General features: G+C 40.7%; 1 protein-coding gene across 1 annotated transcript; it reads right to left on the bottom strand.

Moving 5' to 3' along the window:
- Positions 1–1,476: 1,476 nt before the first annotated feature.
- On the bottom strand, positions 1,477–19,854 carry CHMP5 (charged multivesicular body protein 5). Its single transcript, XM_072152847.1, has 8 exons — positions 19,716–19,854; positions 16,370–16,474; positions 15,174–15,220; positions 12,805–12,898; positions 12,256–12,327; positions 3,701–3,809; positions 2,311–2,423; positions 1,477–2,204 (listed from the first exon to the last, which is right to left on the bottom strand). The coding sequence occupies exons 1-8, from the start codon at positions 19,782–19,784 to the stop codon at positions 2,154–2,156; spliced, it is 660 nt and encodes a 219-aa protein (XP_072008948.1). The 5' UTR covers positions 19,785–19,854; the 3' UTR covers positions 1,477–2,153.
- Positions 19,855–21,695: the final 1,841 nt, after the last annotated feature.

Here is a 21,695-nt window from a genome sequence, read left to right as displayed (position 1 = left end):
GTTAACAAAAATACAACATTTCACATATATAATTCCAACCAGTAGTTGGTGTTTGGTGTTGGTGTTTACATTTTGGTTGTCCCTGGTTACAAGCATACAATCCTGACCATGAAGATTCCTCTGGCATGACTAGCTTCCCATGTACTGCACGGTGCGGGGCAGGAGGCAATAAGCACTACATACGGAGGAACTTCCTGTCCAGCAGCTGTGTGCAGAGCAGACACCAACCGCTTTACAGAGCCATGTAGACAGTTCTACATAGATAAAAGAAACCCTGTACCCTAAAAATGTAAGCACAATGTCAACACACAGCATCTCGTAGCACAGAGGAATCAAAGTGTCTCCACCCACATTGTTGAATCTGACACTGACCATCACTGAATGATAGGAGCAAAAACTGTAATAAAACTCAGGAAAATTGCAAAGTAAGGGGATTAAAATTATCATCAATAAGGGATTAATATTTGTGACTTTCCTTAGATCCAAAGGAAAGTTTGCACTCACACATCTCAATACCCACATTACTCTGTGCTGGTTTATGGACAATTTGACTAAACTGGCCCATTTTACCAATAACCCACAACATAATAATAATTCCTTTATTTATATAGCACACACTGATTACGCAGCGCTACACCGAGCTTGCCAAATCGGTCATGACATATTAAATATGTGGGCACAAGCCCATGTAAATAACACAATTGTTCAACTTGACCAAAGTATATGTCTTAGCAAATCTCAAGTATATTGGGGTGGTACTGTACACAAGATCTTTTTCACCTTGCATATCTGTCCACCTCCCCATTTTGCAGGAAGGGATGTGGCATGCAAGGCATGCAATGCCTTCTAGGATTTCCCTACATTTCAACCCTTTTGGAAGTCAATATATGAAATTATTGAGCACAGACTAGGTCCATTACATAACATGGGCCCGTCTTGGCTTTACTGAGCCTTGATTTGCAATTTCTGCCTTACAAGAGCAGAATCATGGCATCCAAAATACTGTATCCAGATTAGTAATAGCTAGGCACTGGAAACTAAATGTTTTCCCACCACTATCAGAAGTAATGTCTGTTGCATCAAAGACCTATAGATATGAGAAAGTAGTAGGCTATGGCTTCTTTTGCCATCAACCAACTGAAGTGATATAGGTCACCACTGGAGGGATAGCTAGAGAGCATCCAATTCCTCCCCTTGCCCCCTACATTAGGGGCAGTTTCCATCAGCTCCATAGAGATGAATGGAGCAGAATGGTAATGCACATCCTGTGGATAGGGCCTAACTTCAACTAGTAGGAAAACTCCTTTAAGCCTTATTTTCCTTGCAGTGTAAGGAGATTCAGGACTCATTGTAAAAGGAAGCACATTGTTAGGCCAGGAACTCACATATTAAAATTACACCTTGGCCCTTTAATGAGAAAAGTATATCTGGAAGTGAAATTTAATTAAACATGTAAATAGAGCAGGCACAGCACCATTTCAACAGCAAGCATACTCTTTTATTAAATTACTTAATACACAAGCAATATTCGGAGTTAAGTCTTCTTGTTACCATGACTACTACTTAATAAGGAAAAAAAGAAAATGATCTGAAAAATATATACACACACACACACAACAGTAGTTTTACGGATGCAAATTATAGTTATGAAGCTGTAAAGTAGGTATGAAAATATTCTAGACGCAACAAGAAGAGGCTGTATAACCTACTGTCTTTTATGTCAACACTTAACCCTACAGCAACATGTAGCAAAAGAGATAAGATATTTTGTTTGTCTAGAAAATAAAGCATTATTTTCTTCACAACTTTGGGGGTTGTATCCAATCTCTGTAAGTCTCCGAGTCTTAGATGTTTTATATAAAAAAATACCAGATTTTTGCTTTTTCATGCACATTGGAAGCACCGGACCAGATCTTCATTGGGGCTGTGGAGACCTGATTCCCCCCCCCCCCTTCCAAAAAAAAAAATCACTAAAAGTAAATCGTATTTTTCCCAGGAATCCGGATGTAGTGACTTTAGCAAAGGTTAAAATATGAAAACCAAGCTCTCAACTTTTGTTCGGTTAGTTAAATTGAAAGCGGAAAAGAAGAAAGAAATTCCACTGAAAAGAAGATGAACTGGTGTACTTCAGCAGGTTGTAGCATGGAGCACAATTATGTAGCTGGAATCTGTGGTAGTCCAAATTCATCTACCAATACACCGTCCTATGGGCAGAGAAAACAAATAAGTCACATTCCAACATTTCCCTTAGTCACCATTTAATTGCATAAACTGGCTGTATCATGTTATTCTGGAAAACTTTTCCAATACCTTATTTTTTGAGTCGCTCGGCATGCCTTCAGGAATTGCAGGAGCTGAGGCAGCTTCATCCAAGTAGGAACTGTCTTCATCAGCCAAAAGTTCATCTCCCAGGGCATCCAGCTCTGTTATTATACAATACCATTAAAAGCAGATTCCAGAGGGATCCATAACCAAAGCATACTTCACAAAAATCTGTAATTACAAGTACACACTGGAAGGGGGTGTTATCAGGGTTGTACTGGCGACTTTTCCCCCTTAATCCATGCCAATTGGGATGCCTGCACAAGTTCCCGACATAGAATATGGCATCAGTCTATGCCAGGCCAGGTGTGGTGTAGAATTGATCCGGCAGGCAAGTTCACCAAGAGGCTGGTACCTCTTGGAGTATCCGGTAAAGCTTGCAGGGGGAACATGAAGTGCTGGTAAATCCCCACAGCATGCGGTGCTAGCTTAATGCAAACATACTATTTTTCAGTAACAAATACAGGAGGTGTAGTTTCCAGAAATGACACACAATTTTGATATATCCTATAAAAACGAGTCTACCAACTTCAATTAAGAGCAGCATGGTTTTGGAGATCTTTGCTGAGAAACAGAGGTACATCTCGTAAAACCTTAAATGCTGCATTTACATGTGGGGGAGTTACGTGGTTGTAGACTCCTTTTAAAGGGAATGTGTTGTCCATTTTAATTTTGCCTGGGCTCCAGTAACAGGATTACTAACTTGCTTTACAGAAGTCTGATGGCCATAGGGCTTTGTGTGTGTTATGAAAAATGGATTTACATTCCAAGATCCAAGCTGCTCTCTGGTGCACTTCCAAGTGAAAACTCTTCACTGAACTTTTGGTTAGAAATTACAGCTTTGGGGAGGGTCTGGGGAGCAGATTTAATGTAGAAATAAAAAAAAAAAAAAAAAACAGTGCACCAAGTTCAGCTGCAATCCAGGAATGTAAATGCATTTTTCTCAGTCCTGCTGCTACTAACACACATGAAGGTATGCTTACACAGATTTCTAGTGTTTCTACCTATTATGGTCTGCCGCTTAGTTTTGTCCAGAAAGGAAGATTTTAAAATATATTATATTATTTTATAATATATTATATAGTTACGACATCCATTTAAAAATTCTTACAAAATAGGTAATTTTCTGGTAACAGCTTCCCACAAATGTGAAATATTGAAATGTCCCTTTAATTAAAGCTACAAACAAACTCTCCTTCTTATGAGCCACCTCCCGAGTACTGCAGAAGGTGAATATAATTCATAAACAGCATGTTATAAAACAGGAATGCTGAAAAGCCGTTCTGAGAAAGAAACACAGGCCAGAGCTTAGAGAGAAGGAAATGCCTAAGCACGTGGATCAGTATCTCCTCACATCAATGGACACATGCTTCCTTACCAGCTTCCAGGTCGTCCTCATCAATTTCAGGTGTTCCATAACTACGGCTCAGAGCATCCTGGATTTCATTTGCATTCTCCATCATATCTTCTAACTGATCTTGTAAATCCTATACGACACAATCTTTCTCAGCACAACCAGAACACATTCATAGTGCAATGCAATAATGACAAACCAATAAAGGGAAAAAAAAAATACTTAGCAATTTGACTTTAGCTGCAAGTGGGGGGACAGCAGATAACCTTGACTAAGTGAAGCAGCAGCGCAAGGCAACCATGCAGCTTTATAAACCGAAGTGATTTGGGCAACAGACAAAATAGGATAAAAGAAAAGAAATTGAGACCTAATATGGAAAATTGCTGAAGTCAGAATTAACCCCTTCGTGACCAGGCTCATTTGCCTTAATGACCAAGGACTAGTTTTCAAAACCAGCATGTGTCACTTTATCCGGTTATAACTTTAGATCACTAGTGGAGCGATTATCCATTATTGCTTATCCAAAACGCAACCAAAATGCCATGTGTGAATGTGGCCTCAGGTACCACAAACCCCCTGTACCTGATGGGCTTTTTCCATTTTACTTTATTGCTCCCTACTTTAAAAATCAAAAACTTTTTTTATTTTTCTGTGTACAGAGCTGTGTGGAGGCTTGTTTTCTGCGTAACAAATTGTAGTTCCTAGTGACAGTATTTTATATTCCATCCCTTGTACTGGGAAGTGAAAATAAAATGCCAAATGCAGTAAAACTGACAAGAAACTGCATTTGCACCTTTTTCCTGTGGACCCTCTTTTTACGTCTTTCACTGTGCACTCCAAATGGCATCTCTAATATATTCTTTGGCTTGCTACGATCACAGGGATACCAAATTTAATTAGGTGTTAATAGATTTTAAAACAATCAAAACCTTTGTCTCTTCAAAAAAAAATATATATTAATTTTACCATATTCTAACTCCAATAACTTATTCATATGTCAATTTTTCCAGGACATGTGCTACCATTTTGGGGACAGTGCAACCTTTATAATCACTTTTTATTACATCAAAACAGCGGGGATTCAGACAATTGAGCGCATTTTTCCGTTCTGGGTTTTACTGCTGGTAAAAAAAAAAATGTTTTATAATATTATAGATTGGGAATTTTGGGACATGATGATACCGAATATGTTCCATTTCTTTCACTTTATTCCACTTTTTTTACATTATTTGTTTTATGTGTGTTAGAGGCTTTTGGGACATTTTAATGAATTTTAATTAAATTCTTTTAATTTTACAATACTATCATATGAACTGGTGATCATGTGATCACTAGTTCATACTAATGCACTAACCATGTATTGCAGTGCATTAGGAATGAACAGACCCGGGGACCTTCATAAGGTCCTCGGCTGCCCGGCAGTGAAGACGGCACCCTGCAATCGCATTAAGGATGCCAGGAGAAGAGGGAACCGCCTCCCTCTGCAGCCATGTAGATCCTGCAGTCACAGCATTGACCACGGGATCAAACGGGTTAACAGCCGGACTGTTAGACCAGGGTCCCGGCTCGCACCGCTCTTCCTTACAGGGGAGGGAGGGGGGGCCTGCAGACCTTCGGTTAGGCCGACAGAGAACCCTGTTGGCCTCTCCAAAAGGAAACTGGCTATGGTTCATCTGGTACTATTGGCAGTTTAAAAAAAAAAATTTTTTGATCAACTGGGTACAAGAAAAGTTTACTTCGACAAAGGCTGTAATAGAGCAAGTGGAGAAGATCATGAGATTCGATCTATTAAAGACAAAAGGTTTCACAAAGTTTAGATGGGTGGGGTCCTAGCTGATACAGATTCTAAAAGTCAGGATTTGTTTATTTGTAATTCCCTAGTGTGCAATGGTCATTTTGATATATAATGTGTATATAGTCTATGGCGATATTTTTATAGTGTAATGAGATATTTTTTATAACATTGGGAAATAGTAATGTATATTTTTTATTTAACCCCTTAAGGACGCAGCCATTTTATAGCTTAAGGCTCAGTCCCATTTTTTGGATTCTGACCTGCGTCTCTTTATATGGTTATAACTTTTGAACACTGTTACTTATCAAAGCAATTCTGAGATTGTTTTTTCCCCACATGTTGTACTTCATTTTAGTGGTAAATTTTGGCTGGTAAGTGGTTTCTTTTTGTAAATAAACACAAGATGAGTTTTTGGAAAAATTCTAAATCATTGCGTTTTCAGGCAGATAGATTTGTCTCCTAAAATTTTGAAATATCTGGATGATTTATTTTGACGTCACGCTGCTTACAAAATAAATATCGCTTTTCCAGATTTTCAGAATTGACTATTTTGGGGATAGAGACAGTTTTGAATGAAATTTTACATACCGTATTTTCCGGACTATAAGGCGCACTTAAAAGCATTGGATTTCCGTGGAAATCCAAAGTGCGCCTTATAGTCCGGTGCGCCCTATGTATGGCGCTGGGCACAGGGCAGCGGACCATACTTACATAGGTCCCCGCTACCGGAGATCTCCAGCGGGAGATCTGCTGTCTCCGGTAGCGGGGACCTATGTAAGTATGGTCCGCTGCCCTCCTCCACCTCCCCCTCACCTTCCCCGCGTTCCCCGTCGCGTCTCGGCGTCGCGTCTCGTCTCCACCACGCCCCCGGACCTCCGCCACGCCCTGCAGCTGCCAGGAAGGAGCGGCCTGCAGCTGCCAGGATTTTAGTTTCTTCATTGGCCCCTTTTGTGGGCTATAAAATTTTCGCTTTTTCAGTATTGGGGCCATGTGACGCCATTTTTTTTGCAGGATGAAATGCTTTTTCCAGTATTACCATTTTGGGGTTGGTATCCCCGATTGTTGAAAATTTAGGGACTTTTTTTTGAGGGCAGGAGTAGAAAATCATCAATTCTGCTGTACTGCATTATTTACTTTTTTTTTTCTTTGGTGTTCACCGTATAGCTTAATAATCATGTTATGGGTCTGTACGATTACGGGGATACCAGACATGAATATTTTTTCTTACGTTTTACTAAATTTCTCAAATAAAACCCTAATGTGGGGAAAAATCTATAATTTTTGTATCTCCATCTTCCAAGTAGCATGACATTGTTACTTTTTTGGCTACGGAGCTGGTTGATGGCTTGTTTTTTGCAGGACATGTTGTACTTTGCACCAGTATCATTCTGGAGTACATATGTTTTTTTGAACACTTTTTATTGCATTTTTTGTGGGATTGAATAGGTAAAAATCATAATTTTTAGAGGGTTTATAACAGTTTTTTATAACCCCTACGGGACTCGGCCTCTTTTGGCCTTAAGGACACGGCCCCATTCTTCAAATCTGGCCTGTGTCACTATAAGTGGTTATAGCGTGGGAACGCTATGAGATATACAGGGGATTTTGAGATTGTTTTCTCGTGACACATTGTACTTCAAATTAGTTTAAAAATTTGGATGAAATCTTTTGCGTTTAGTTATGAAAAAAAAAACAAAATTTGGCAAAAATTTGGAAAAATTCTTTATCTTCAACATTCTAAATTCTCTACTTTTGATGCAGATAGTCATAGCTCCCAAATAAATTCATAACTTACATTTCCCAAATGTCTGCTTTATGTTGGCATGGTTTTTTAAGATTCCACATATTTTACTAGAATGTTATGAGGCTCAGAATTTAGGTTGCATTATTCACATTTTTTGTAAAATCACCAAAACCTGTATTTAGATGGACCTGCTCAACTTCTAATTGACACTGAGAGGCCTAAATAATAACGAGACTCGTAAATTACCCCATTGTGGAAACTACACACCTCAACGTATGAAAAACCACTTTTAAGAAGTTCGTTAACGCTTTACGTGTTTTATAGGGGTTAAAACAAAATGGAGGTGCAATCTGCAAATTGTAATATTATTTTTTCACAATACACCCATTTTGGGTGGAAAATTAAACATTTACAATGGATTAAATGAATAAAGGCTCCACAAAGTTTGTTACCCAATCTCTCCCGAGTACACGGATACCCTATATGTGCTGGTAACCTGCTGTATGGGCGCACGGCCGGGCATAGAAGGGAAGGAGGTGCCATCCAGATCAGATTTGCTATGTCACATTGTACAGGCTATATATTTTTTCTTTTTTTAATGTGGACCTATAGGGGCTTATTTCTTTTGCCACATGAGAGGCACTTTTCTGGTACGTAATTTGGGGGAATCTATAGGCTAATTGGTGAGATTTTATTAACTCTTTGTTGGTGGAGGAAATGAAAATCATCACTTTTCAGGAAGATTTTTATGGGGGTTTTTTTGGCCGTTTACCATACCATAAAAATAGTATATTATTTTTATTCTATGGGTCGCCACAATTACAAAAAGACCTCATTTATATAGATTTTTTATTTTTTTCCCATTTTTACTGAAAAAAAAGTAATTTGGCAAAAATGTTGATAATTTTAGCATCACCGTCTTTCATATGCATAACTTTTTTATTTTTCGCCTGTTTAAGGGCTTATTTTTTGCAAGAAGGATTGTTCTTTTTAGTGGTCTTATTTTAGAGTGCATAACATTTTTTTAAATCCCTTTTTAGAGCATTTTTATAGGGTATTAATTGAAAATGATCTTATTTCTGGAGCTTTTTTTTGTTTTGTTTTTTACGGGATTCAATTTGCGGATCTAATAACGATTCTGTTTTATTATGCAGATTGTTACGGACGCAGAGATACCAAATATGCCGGTAAGCGGCACGGGGGATCCGATCCACAGCGCAAACACCCTTACACGCCGTGGTCAAACAAGCCGGCTCCGATCGCGGGTGTTAGCGCAGGCTGTCAGCTGTACTAGACAGCTGACAGCCGCTGCTTCTGGTACCGGCTCCGTTCGTGAGCCGGTGCCAGAAGCAGGACGTTATAGAACGTCCCCGTGCGCTAAGCATCTAGCCCCGGGGACGTACTATAACGTCCTGGTGCGCCGAGGGGTTAATGGCGTTCATCGTGCAGATTCAATAATTATTTACTGTTATTCTACGGATTGTTACAAGCACGGTGGTACTATATATGTGGGGTTTGTGTTATGATTTAGACTTTTTTTGCGTTATAGGTCTCTTTATATGTTATGGGGCTTATTGGCATTTTTATTGATTTCTTACTTTATTTTTTATTGAATAAATTTTTTTTTACTTTTTTTACATTTTCCATCATGGGACATCAACAAGCAATCATCTGATTGCTTGTTCATGATAATACTCTGCAATACTGATGTATTGCAAGATATTAGCAGTGTCAGCCTATGCACATGTTACAGGCAGTTCTTACAGGCAATTCTGGGATACAGATCGGAGCTTGCTATAGCAACGATCGGCACCCCCGAAAACGGCTCGGGGGGCTGATCGTGCGGAAAAAGCCAAGTTAAATGTCGCTGTCGCACTGACCGTGGCATTTAACGGGTTAAACACCCACGATCGGAGCACACTCCGATCGCGGGTGTTGCAATGGGGTGTCAGCTATAGGTTACAGATTGCCGATGCCGGTTCAGCTCAGCTCAGATATATCGGATGGAGAGCGGGAAGGCGTTAATTATGTTCCCCATGAGGTGTATTTGCACAGTTTATTTTTCACTTTCAAGTTTTCACCTATGACTGGGGCATCAATAAGTTCCCCAGTTACAGAGGGAAACTACTGCCTATGGGGCTATTTGTCTGATAAGACCCAGAAGCTCTGATTAAGCCCTGTAGATCCAGCAATCGCGTAACCGCCGTCTCTACTATTCACTGCATAGCACTTCTTCAGTGTTATGCAGTGAGGAGAGGAGAAGGCAGAAGCGCTAAACCAGGGGCACTTACTTATAGATACAGGGACTGTGACAGTGATTCACAGACTGTTACCCACTCTCACCACCCCACCCCTGCTCCCTCAACACAGCTGAGGGAACCAGAGGGGCTATTAGTCCTCAGACTCATTAGCTTAATTGTAAAAGTCACCGTGCCTAGATCTATGAGTAAGTGTCCCTGGTTTTTTTATGCTTGATTTTGATGGTAGATTACCTTTAAAGCAGGATTTTGATAATACACTTAATGTCCTTTATTATCACAAACATTTATGTTTAAAGGGGTATCCAGGAATAAGCAGAATTAATATGGGTCATGAAAATATAAGCAAATAATTTGTTTAATAAATTAGAAAAATTATCTACAAGAAAAACTGAAATATTAGATGGCCATAAGTATTCAGACTCTTTGCTGTGTCACTCATATTTAACTCACATGCTGTAAATTTCCTTCTGATCCTCCTTGAGGTGGTTCTACTCCTCCTTTGGAGTCCAGCTGTGTTTAAATAAACTGATTTGACTTGATTAGGAAAGGCACACAACTGTCTATATAAGACCTCACTGCTCATAGTGCACAGCAGAGCACGTGTGAATCATGAGGTCTAAGGAACTACTCAAGAAGCTCAGAGACCGAATTGTGACAAGGAAAAAAAAATACAGCAGCACTTAAGGTTCCTAAAAGCACAGTGGCCTCCATAATCCATAGTTGGGAGAAAGAAGAAAGTTCCCCAAATTCAACCATCACTGTCGCCATAGACTAGTCGGGGCTTTATGGCAGAGTGTGCTGACAGAAGCATCTCCTCAGTGCAAGACATATGAAAGTCTGCAAACAGTTTGAACACATGAAGGACTCCCAGACTATGAAAAAAAAAAGATTCTCTGGTCTGACAAGACCAAGATTTAACTTTTTGGTGTTAATTCTAAGTGGTAGGTGTGGAGAAAACCAGGCACTGCTCATCACCTGCCAAATACAATCCCAAAAGCATCATGCTATGAAGGAGGTGTTTTTAAGCTGCAGGGACAGAACGACTGTTACAATTGAAGGAAAGAGGAGTACGGCCTAGTACAGAGTTATCCTGGATGAAAAACAATTCCACAATGCTGTGGACTTAAGACTGGGTCGAAGATCCACCTTCCAACCAAACAAATGACCCTACGCACAAAAGATGCTTCTACTCAAAGTGGCTGAATTCTTATGTCAATTTGATATTTCAGTTTTTCTTGTTCAGAAAAATTATCAAAACAAAATTCTACATTTCAGTTTTTTTCCTGTCAAAATGAGGCACAGAGTGTACATTAATGAGCAAAAAACCTTTTTAAATCTTACTAATTGGTTGCAATGAAACAAAGCAAAATATTTTAAAGGTGTCTGAATACTTGCCATACCCACTGTAACTTTAACCCCCCTCCCCCTTCAATCCATCCCCTTCAACTCTGCTGCCCACCTAATTCACATCTATCAGGAGAGCCAGGAAACTGTCTAAAACCCTTTATAGATGTGATGCAGACACATTTTTAGTGCAAACTACTACAGAATTCTGCCGTGGACAGATTAGTAAATCTCCCCCTATCAGTGATCTGTCCTGCTTCCACATCTTGGGGCAGATTTATCAAGTGTCTGAAAGTCAGAATATTTCCTGTTGCTCATGGCAACCAATCACAGCTCCCCTTTAAAATATTCATGAGCACTGGTAAAATGAAAGCTGAGCTGTGGTTGGTTGCCATGGGCAACTGGAAATATTCTGACTTTCAGACACTTGATAAATCTGCCCCCTTGTATCTATTTACCCTCCCGCATAGATTGTGAGCCCTCACAGACAGGGTCCTCTTTCCACAGGTCTCCTGATCACTGTAGTTTTGTCCTTGTACTTGCATTCATGCTTGTTTATATGTAATGTATGTGAACCCCTTATTGCATGTACAGCACCATGGAATTAATGGTGCTCTATAAATAAATAATAATAAAAGTGCCACATGGCAGATTTAAAAATAGGGGCTGAAGGAGTCAAAACAAGTGGACTCTCAAAGCCAAGTGTGCCTGTTCACATCAATAAGGAAAGCAAGAATAAGTTACCAATATATACTAGAGTATGAGCGGAGGCCTCTTATTTTACAAAAAAAAATAAAAACTTATTGACTTGAGTAATGTAATGCCTGCTGCCCCCCTCCCTTATTCATGAAATGCCTACTGCCCCTCTGTGTGTAAAACAACTGACATACTCCGCTTCCTATGCTCCCCGCCGCTCCTCTTCATTCATAACAGAGCCGGCGCACATTATGACGTCAGCAGTGGCGTCACATCATAGTTAGGAGTGAAGAGAAGAAGAGCTGCAGAGAGCATCGGAAGGGGAGTATGTAAATTTGTTTTGTTTTTTTTTATACACTTGTATAAAAGCGGAGGTGGGGGTTTTCAGCACATTTCAAAAATATATTCTTTTCCTCCCTGGACAACTGTCCTAGAAGCTCCTTAAGGCTCCAAAAAAAGAGAGACTTCCATAGTTCTACAAGATTGGACAAATCTCCAGGGTCTGACAAAACCTCTCCCATCCACTGGACTCTCTTATTTCCTATGCCACCTGGTACACATCAAAAAAATTCCACCAAGTCATCTCTTCTTCAGTTTTTTTCTAGCCTGAAAAGACTACCTGCAAATACAACCTAAATGTTCACTGACAAAATCACAGGTAAAATTTGTTCTCTTTTAAAATCTACTATTTTACAAATGTCTGTTACAGAAAGGAAACTAATACATGTTTTATCTTTACCTCTATCTGATCAATTTTGACTTCCTTGTATGCCTTTTTCATTTCTTTGGTGCCAATTTTCATTGCTTCCACCTTACATTGCAAAATAAAAACAACACTGTTATACATTACTCATCTATGATATAATACAGACAGCTAATAATGTAACAGTCCGTCTAAAATTATAAAATTTTCGATCTACCTAGTGCCTAGTTCTTTGAGTAAGTGTCCCTGCTTTATCGTACTTGGTTTTGATGGCAGATTTCATTTAAATAAAGTGCCTAAAGTAAAAGCTGCACATATAGGTAAATCTCTACGGCCCTTTTGGACCAGATGCTATACATTGTAGTCCGTTTCTGTAAAATTATAAAAATAAAAAAAAAAAAATCAATGCACAAAACCTAACTGAAAAATGTACCTTATAAGGAGGGACGGAAAATACTTAAATACTTACTACAAATACTTCAAAATTCTGTCAGCATTTCTACTTTTTGCTGAAATATACAGGCCTTATACAATTTAGGCACAATAAAGATGGATGGCTATGATATCTAAGCTCCGCTTGCCTACCGTTGTTTTTGTGTCTTTTAGTGTTTGGATGGTGTAATTGGCTTGCTCCATGTTGAAGGACTGCTGATTTAGATTATCTCTTTGCTGTTCATACCTGAAATATATATTCACACATTTAGATAAACTTACATTAAAAAGGTGGTAACATGTACAACTATCAAATAAGAATTGTAACAATTCAACATGGAAACGCGTGCACTCTGGGGGCCTGTCAGTGGTACAGCTATAGGTTGAGTGACCTCATTTAACCCCTTAACGCTGAAGCCACTTTTCACCTTCCTGACACGGCCCATTTTTTCAAATCTGCCCTGTTTCACTGTAAGTGGTTATAACTTCGGAACGCTTTAATATATCCAAGTGATTTTAAAATTGTTTTCTCGTGACACATCGTACTTCAGGTTATTTGAAAAATTTTGGTGGTATGTTTTGCATTTATTTATGAAAAAATCAGATATTTGGTGAAAATTTGGAAAAATTTTTGATTTTTGAACTTCAAAATGTTCTACTTTTTCCATACATAGTCATAACCGCAAAAAAACGTAATAACTAACATTCACTAAATGTCTAATTTATGTGGACATGGTTTTTTATGCATACTCTTATTTTTGAAGGATGTTATGGGCCTTTGAACGTTAGGTGCGATTTTTCACATTTTCATAAAAAACGCAAAATCCTGCTATTGAGGGACCTGCTCAGGTTTCAAATCACTTTGAGAGACCTAAATAAAAGTAAACCCCATAAATTACCCCATTATAGAAACTACGCCCCTCAACGTACGTGAAACAACTTTTATGAAGTTTGTTAACCCTTTAATTGTTTTACAGGGGTTAAAACAAAATCGGATGCAATTTTGAAAGTAAAATTTTTTGGGCTAAATTAATATGTTTTTCAAAAAATTTACAAATTCTCAGTGGATAAAATACCAAAACGCTCCACAAAATTTGATACCCAATCTCTTCCGTGTATAATAATACCCCATATGTGGTGGTAACCTGCTGTATGGGCACACGCCGGGGCATCGAAGGGGAGCTGTGCCATTCAGAGCAGATTATGCATTGTCACTTTTTATTGGCTATACAATCTTTATTTTTTTGGCAATTTGGACATATAAGGGCTTATTTTCTGCGACATGAGATGCACTTTACAAATACTTCATTTTAGTGGGTCATTAGCTTATTGATGAGGTTTTATTAACTCTTGAATGTATGGGTGAAAAGAAAATTGTCAATTTTGGTTTACTTTCTTTTCGTATTTTTTGGGGGTCGTACACCATACACTAAAAATATTATATTATCTTCATTCTATAGGTCACTACGATTACGGTTATACCTCATTTATATAGTTTTTCATTTATTTTTACAATTTTACTGGATAAAAACTAATATAGAGGAAATCTCATTTGTTTTTGCATCGCCATCTTTTCGGAGATGTAACTTTAATATTTTTTGGTTGACAGAGCTAGTTTAGGGCTTATTTTTTACGTGTTGAGTTGTTCTTTTCAGTGGTACCATTTTTGCGCACATAACTTTTTTTGATCCCGTTTTAGAACATTTTTGTGTAGAGATTTTATGAAAAATGTACATTTTTGGCGTGTTTTTCGGGTTTTGTTTTTACGGCGTTCACCGAGCGGGTCCAATAATGTTTCTGAGTTATTGTACGGATTGTTACGGACGCGGCGATACCAAATATGTGGGGGGTTTTGGCGATTTTGTGTTTTTTTCACTTTATTGCATGTGTATAGGGAATATTTGTGTTTAGGGGACTCTAACTTTATTTAATTAATTATTTTTATTAAAAAATTATTTTATGTAATGCTTTTAACATTTTTATTAACTTTTACAAGGTTAGCTTGAACAAGTGATCCACTGATCACTTGTTCAAGCTCTTCTTCACATTACACAGTGTAATACAGATGTATTACACTGTGTAATGTAACACACTGAGCATGCTGCGCATGCTCAGTGTGTTACAGCCGGGTCCTGTCAGGAGGCAGGGACCCGGCTACAGGAAGGAGGATCGCGCAGCCCCGGGGCTGCGATCGGAGCAGTGGACCCCCCGGTAAGCGCCGCGGGGGGGGGGGTCCAATTCTTCTGAAATGCCGCTTGCACGCCGCGGTCAGCGCGTGTCAGGGGTTAACACCCGCGATCGGAGAAATCTCCGATCGCGGGTGTTAGAGGCAGGTGTCGGCTATAACATATAGCTGACACCTGCAGCTTCTGGCGCCGGCTCCGTTCAGGAGCTGGTGCCAGAAGCATGACGTAATACTACTGCATTTTGCGGGAACGCACCTCACGCGATGCAGTACTATTACGTCAAATGTCGGGAAGGGGTTAAAAGACAATTCATCATCCATCTAGTCAGTTACTTACATTCTTTTCTGCTTAAGAACTCGCATGGCTTTTTGCTTGACCATGTTCTGAAATGGAAGAACATTGATATCAGTACATATCACTGCTACAACACATCCTTAAAATTGTTTTCCCATTATCTACACTCCTTCCCATTGCTAGGTTAGGGAATAAGCATCTGGTCTTTAAGGGTCTGACCATAAGACCCTAGTGATTAGAAAAACTGAAAGGGTCTGGTCTAGTGTGCGCACCAGTGCTTTCATCATCTATGATCAATTGGAAAAATTTTTAAAGGTCCTAGGATACTTCTCCATCCAAATTAAAAAAAAAAATGCACAAAATAGTAATCCCCCTTATTTGTAATGCACAGAAATTCAACAAACAATTCACATGTATATTTTTATAGAAGTTTACAGAAGAAAAAATGCAAGTGAAATCTCATAAAAGATCAATGAGAAATAAAGCACCAAGCAAGCCCTACAGTAATAACAATTACAATTAGTGATAGGACTGCGTCACAGTAATACTATCTTCACATGACATGTCACATGAATACATATAATGATAAATGCTGTCATTAATACATGTTTGAATACCTGAGACTAGCCTCACAACACACCCAGTTACTCAGCAAAGTGGTATGTAATGTATTAGATAGGCTTCTACACATGCAGAGAACAGGTCAGGATCTTACTTCAACCTGGTCATAATACCCCCAATACTGACACAACATTACACCCCACATAAAGAGCTGTAGCCAGTGCTCCTATGCAGGAGGTAGCATTTAGACAAGATTGTGCAGTCATGACCTGTGTAAAAGGGACAGCACATTTTATGAGGTCATTCAAGGTCTTAACTGCACTGAAGGAAACCTATGAAGCCCATTAGTGCTCAGCAATATAAGTTTGTAGGGGTATTCTTTAGCTTTGTCTCTTCCTGCGGCAACACACAACATGAATATTGAAATAATATCTCAGATTGTAAGCTCTTGCGAGCAGGGCCCTCAATCCTATTGTTTCCCATGACTATGCTTGTACTCTTTAGTGTCTTATTTTATTTGTATATGACCCCCCGAATCCGTTTAGGCACTACGGCATATGAAGGCGCTACATAATTAAAGATCAGTATTAGAATATGCGCATATGTCTTCCTTCCATCCACTTGATTGAACTAAACTGTTACAGCACATACACAGACACTGGCTGACAAAATCCTACCTTGGAGGGCCCTTCCCTCATTTTCTTCATCTGGTCCTTATATTTCAAAAGTTCAGCATCAAGACGAGCAATCTTCTTGTCTATGGACTCTGCTCTGCTGTCAACCTTTAAGAAGAGACTTTATATATTTAGACATGGATAGACCATACACAGATATTTTTACACATACTGGGGCACATATGTCAAAAACTGGGCAGTTTGCTTATGTAGAGAGCAGAGGGCGCCAGATCCAGGATTTGTGGCACACATTCTGCATGAATATGGCGCCCCCTGCACCACTCCAAAAGATTGGATCAACTCTTTTTTGGTGCACCTTTAACATGGGCTTTGCAACACACTTTTGTCGGACTTGGCATGATAAATGTGGCGCACAGTCTGACTGAGCACTGTAACAACCTTTTATGTTCAGAAATTTGTGTTGCGTCGAGTATAGTGCAGCAATGACACAAATGAGTTGCGTTCACCACATATGTGGCACTGGCATTTCTTAATACATGTGCAAGCAGTTTACACATAAAAGAGCGTGAAAAATCTGAAAGAACAAAGGATTCTTTACGGTATAAGCAGTGAGACGGAGTCAGGGAACACATTCATGAGGGGGTTAAAAGTAAAATATTGTTTGTGGTATAATGATTGACACTTTTGCACGATGCAGTCAAGGAGGTGGGGCTGCTCGACCAGGCAACCCGGCAATCCCCCCCCCCCGGCCACTGTTTGCTCTGCCCACTCCAAGCATCTTGCTTCCCAGCCCTGCCTCTATGTCATTCTCCTGCATGTCCAATGCACCTGTGATATTGGAGCCAGCACTTTGTGCACTGTTCTGGCTTCACAGGTGAACTGTGCATAGACCGCTGTGCACACACCACTGTGCACATGTGCAAGATCTTGGAATTGTGGGACAGTGACATGGACATTACAAGGCAAGACAAGATGCTTGGAGTGGGCGGAGCAAACAGGTCAGGAGGGAGGGGTTACCTGACTGCTTGTTCGAGCAGCCCCATTTCCTTGCATCTTACAAAAGCAAGAAAGCAGATTTCTCTTGAATGCTGCAAAGTGGGTACAGGCAGTCCCCGGGTTACATACAAGATAGGGTCTGTAGGTTTGTTCTTAAGTTGTATTTGTATGTAGGTCGGAACTGTATATTTTATCATTGTAACCCCAGCCAGAATTTTTTTGGTCTCTGTGACAATTGTATTTTAAAAATGTTGGGTTGTCATAAGAATCAGGATTAACAATAAAGCTTCATTACAGACGCCTCTGATAACTGTTACAGATGATCATTGTAGCCTAGGACTAAAGTACAATAAATTACCAATATCCAGTGGTCCGTTTGTAACTAGGGGTCGTATGTAAGTCGAGTGTTCTTAAGTAGGGGACCGCCTGTATATGAGAAAAGGACCTCTGGAGCACATGCATAATACATAAGGTGCCACTGTTTGTGGGCTTAGGGGGGGGGGATAGCATGTTGACAGGTTCAAATTTAAAGTAAATTTTAAATTTAACAATCCTGTTTAAGAAGGAACCAGGGGTGTGGCATCTGCGGCCTGTCCATTCCATGTTTGATCTATAACCTTTAAAGGGCCTATTGGTGAGGCCTTGGCAGCCATGAGTTAGACTCCTCGATCCTCTCATGGTGCCAGCGCCACTGGGTCCTGATCCTGGTAGCACCACTTTCTAAAACATGACAATGAACAGAAGAAGAGTAAGGAAAAATTATTTATTTTTTTGCTTGGTCTGGGGTATGTATTGTTGTTAAAGAGTGAGCTCAGTAAAATGAAACATGAACTGAACTGTGGTCTATATTATTGCTTATAGACTGGTCTGCCCTGGCATAGTCTGTATTTTGTTATTCTTTGTCTTCTTCTTGGTCTGTATCAGCATAATTATTATCGGCCTCTCTGGGATTAATATAGTCTGAGTCTCCTTAGTAAATAGTGCATGGGAATGGGAATTCTTTTTCATCATCATCCGGAGTGCAATTTTGTTTTTTTAAAGGAAACCTACCATTTCAGATCGTCGGTGTAAGCTGTAAACACCGAGCACCAGCTCAGGGTGAGCTGGTGCCGGTGCTTAGTTTCGTTAGTGTTATAAACCGCGGTATCGCGGTTTTAACACTTTTTAAACTTTATAGCAGAAACTGCTTCGGCGCTGCGTGCGCGCGCCTACATAGGAAATGCCGCAGGCGTTGCGCGGGCACGGTCGCGCGCAGCGCCGAAGCGGCTTCTGCTATAAAGTTTTAAAAGTGTTAAAACCGTGATACCACGGTTTATAACGCTAACGAAAGTAAGTACCGGCACCAGCTCACCCTGAGCTGGTGCTCGGTGTTTACAGCTTACACCGACGATCTGAAATGGTAGGTTTCCTTTAATAGTCTTGTCCAGACAAATGAAAGCTGTGCACCCCTGCATAGAACAGTTTTATATGAGCTTTTAATCAATATTTGGCCACATGCACGCAAACATAGTTTTTGCCCTTGAACTTTGCTGATTCAGTGGATAGCACACGGTCAATTTCATGTGTATGAACTTATACATTGGGCCATAGTTTCTACAGATCTGAGTGCAAGCCGTCTGCCCAAGCCACAAAACTAAGAACAGGTCCTATATTTACAGCTTAGACAACCTCCTTTGCCATCATGACACATGGGCCGCAGAAAGTGGGTCCATTGTTTGCGGCCTTTGTGCAGGTAGTCATAGGCTGGCGGGCACATCTGTTTTGATAGATACATAGTCCCCACAGAACATTAGCACCAACTTGTAATGGTGATAAGAGCTGGGAAGCAGGAACTCTGTACATTATCTATCCATATATATCGCCAGCGTCCAGTCCTCTGGGGATGATATATGAGGTACATGCGCCACTGGCCTAAGGTCACAAATGGTCGTGTTGCCTTGGCCTTCATCTTACAGAACTGGCTATGCTGATGTCCATCAAGATCCCAGACAACTTGCTTAAAACGTAATTGTCTGGGCAGTCAATGGGACACTCAGGTGGCCATGACATGGGGGCAGCTGGAAGCCTCGGGCACTTCACATTGATTGACTCCTGAGAGCGCGCTCAGGTGACAGTCCTGTGACGTCAGCGCCCTGACTAGAGAGGTGTTCACACCTAGAAAACCGGACAGTCAGGAAGTGTTTACTGTCACATGTGACTAATACCCCGTGACGGTGACTGGCAGCGCCCGCCCCGCACGATACTTGCATTGTTGTAATACACACAATAGAGGGAGGGCAACTGCGACCCTCCGGAACGCTGCCATATCACGTCATGTAGCCCCCGCTCTGCAAGGACCCCCGGCTGTCTCCCACCCACCGTCTCTATTGTGTCTGCCCATCCCGGCACTTACACTTCCAATGCAGTCTGTCAGATTTGGCGGCGGGGCTTTTGGCTTTGACTTTCCGAAAATCCTGTTCATGTTGTGCGTTGGCTGTGAGACTGGAAGCGGTTACCGTGAAGGAGTCTTCTGATCCGTCTCTACCGATCTGACACCGACCCGGAAACAGCAACTAAACTAAGGCTGACTATTGCCGGCCCCGTGACGTCATGAGGATTGGCTTGTCACGAGATTGCCCCTCCCACGCCTGCTGCTCAGCCCTTCACTGCATTGAAATCTAGAGGAAACTGGAGTGGTTATTTCTGGTCTCCGCTACCAGGCGCCATTGTCGTAGAGCTCAGGTGCCCTGTCCTTACTGGTCCATCTAGTGCACAAAGACAGAGCCCGTTACAAGCACGTCACAGAAGGTCATAGGCATTGCTTTGAATTTTTATCACTTCTGTGGCACATAGGGACATACTTTCCTTAGTCCATCCTGGAAATTGATTCAGCGCTAGAGTGTCATTACCTCTCCGGGAGCTGTAGCCTAGATTTCCTGAGACAACGGGTCATATAAATTCCAAACCAATATGTCGGTTAAGGATAGTAATGGAGTTATGATCCATCTCAGCCCACGGCCAGATACATTGTTTGAATCGGGATAGCCAGGCTAGCGCATAACTGTGTTTAACTAGGTTCTAGCATTCTTGAACATAGAGATATTAATCTCTCTAAATGGAACCCTGACTTCCTATTGAGAAGCTAGAATTCCTCCAAGGTCCTGGATCTGATCCCAGGTAGGAGGGTACCTAGAGCCCTCCTATGGGTGTGTCTGCACCTATTATAATCAGAGCTCCACTATTGTCTTTGCCTGGGGGACCTTCAACATCATCAAGCCCCAGAAGGATATTAAAGTGTGGACTATCCCTCCCCATTAGGCCCAAACAAGGTAACAGAATTGCTTATACTTGTAGTCAGTGGCGTATTAAGTGTCATATGGGCTCTGGGCTGTTCACACGACTAGGGCCCACCAGCGTCCAACCCAACCACTTTCCCCGAGGCCTAATCTCCTCCGCTGGGTGACCGCACTGAAGCCATACTTGCCCATTTACTCCAACAAGCAGATGGCCCCCTTTACAGAAATGGCCGTCTTCACCTCTTCCGGCCCATTTGCTACACTGATGTCACACAGCCACGAGCCCACCACATCATAGTGTGTGCATGCGGAAGAGGAGAAGACAGAGCTACAGGGAGAAGTAACCAGTGGTGAACATAGCAATTTTTTAAAGCTGCCAAGGAAGGCCCTGGGGGCCCGCCCATAACCTCTACTTTTGTATTTTTTACTCTGTTAACTATGTCCTTATCATGAGAATCTATTCCTATCTTGATACATCCCATAATTTTATTTTCTTTAGCAGCAGCATGGCCCTGGTCACTAAAATTAAGTTTACCATTCACCGATACCCCCAAGTCTTGTTCATCTCCAGTTTTACCAAATAATTGACTGTTTAGAACATCATTACCGTATACTTTTTGTTTCCATGGCCCAATTGAATAACTTGGGCCATGGAAACCTCATCAACCATTTCTCTGCCCACTCCTCAAGCTTCCACAAATCCCTCTGTAATGCTAAACTATCGACCTCAGTATTAATTACTTTACACAGCTTAGTATCATCTGCAAATATTGAAACTTGACTGTGTAAACCAACTACAAGGTCATCAATAAAAAAATTAAAAAGAACTGGCCCCAATACTGACCCCTGTGGCACTTCACTGGTAACATCAACTCAATCTGAGAATGCGCCATTAATGAGGAGCCTCTGTTTTCTATCACTAAGCCAATTACTTAACCATATACACCGATTTTCCCTTAGTCCCAGCAGTCTCATTTTATGTACCCAACTTTTATGCAGCACTGTGTCATATGCCTTTGAAAAGTCCACAGCCTCCCCATACAACATCCACAGCGTCCCCCAGATCCAGTTTGGAACTTATTTCCTCATAGAAGCCG

The sequence above is a fragment of the Engystomops pustulosus genome, chromosome 5 (assembly GCF_040894005.1).
Source record: "Engystomops pustulosus chromosome 5, aEngPut4.maternal, whole genome shotgun sequence".
In the NCBI taxonomy this organism is placed as follows: domain Eukaryota; kingdom Metazoa; phylum Chordata; class Amphibia; order Anura; family Leptodactylidae; genus Engystomops; species Engystomops pustulosus.
This window is presented reverse-complemented; position numbering and strand designations above follow the sequence as displayed.

Excerpts from the sequence above, each read along its gene's own strand:
- CHMP5 (XM_072152847.1), bottom strand. The coding sequence starts at position 19,784 with ATGAACAGGATTTTCGGAAAGTCAAAGCCAAAAGCCCCGCCGCCAAAT. Across the intron at positions 16,475-19,715 it reads TGACAGACTGCATTGGAAGT|GTTGACAGCAGAGCAGAGTC; the intron begins GTAAGTGCCGGG and ends CTCTTCTTAAAG. Across the intron at positions 15,221-16,369 it reads TGAGGGAAGGGCCCTCCAAG|AACATGGTCAAGCAAAAAGC; the intron begins GTAGGATTTTGT and ends CTTCCATTTCAG.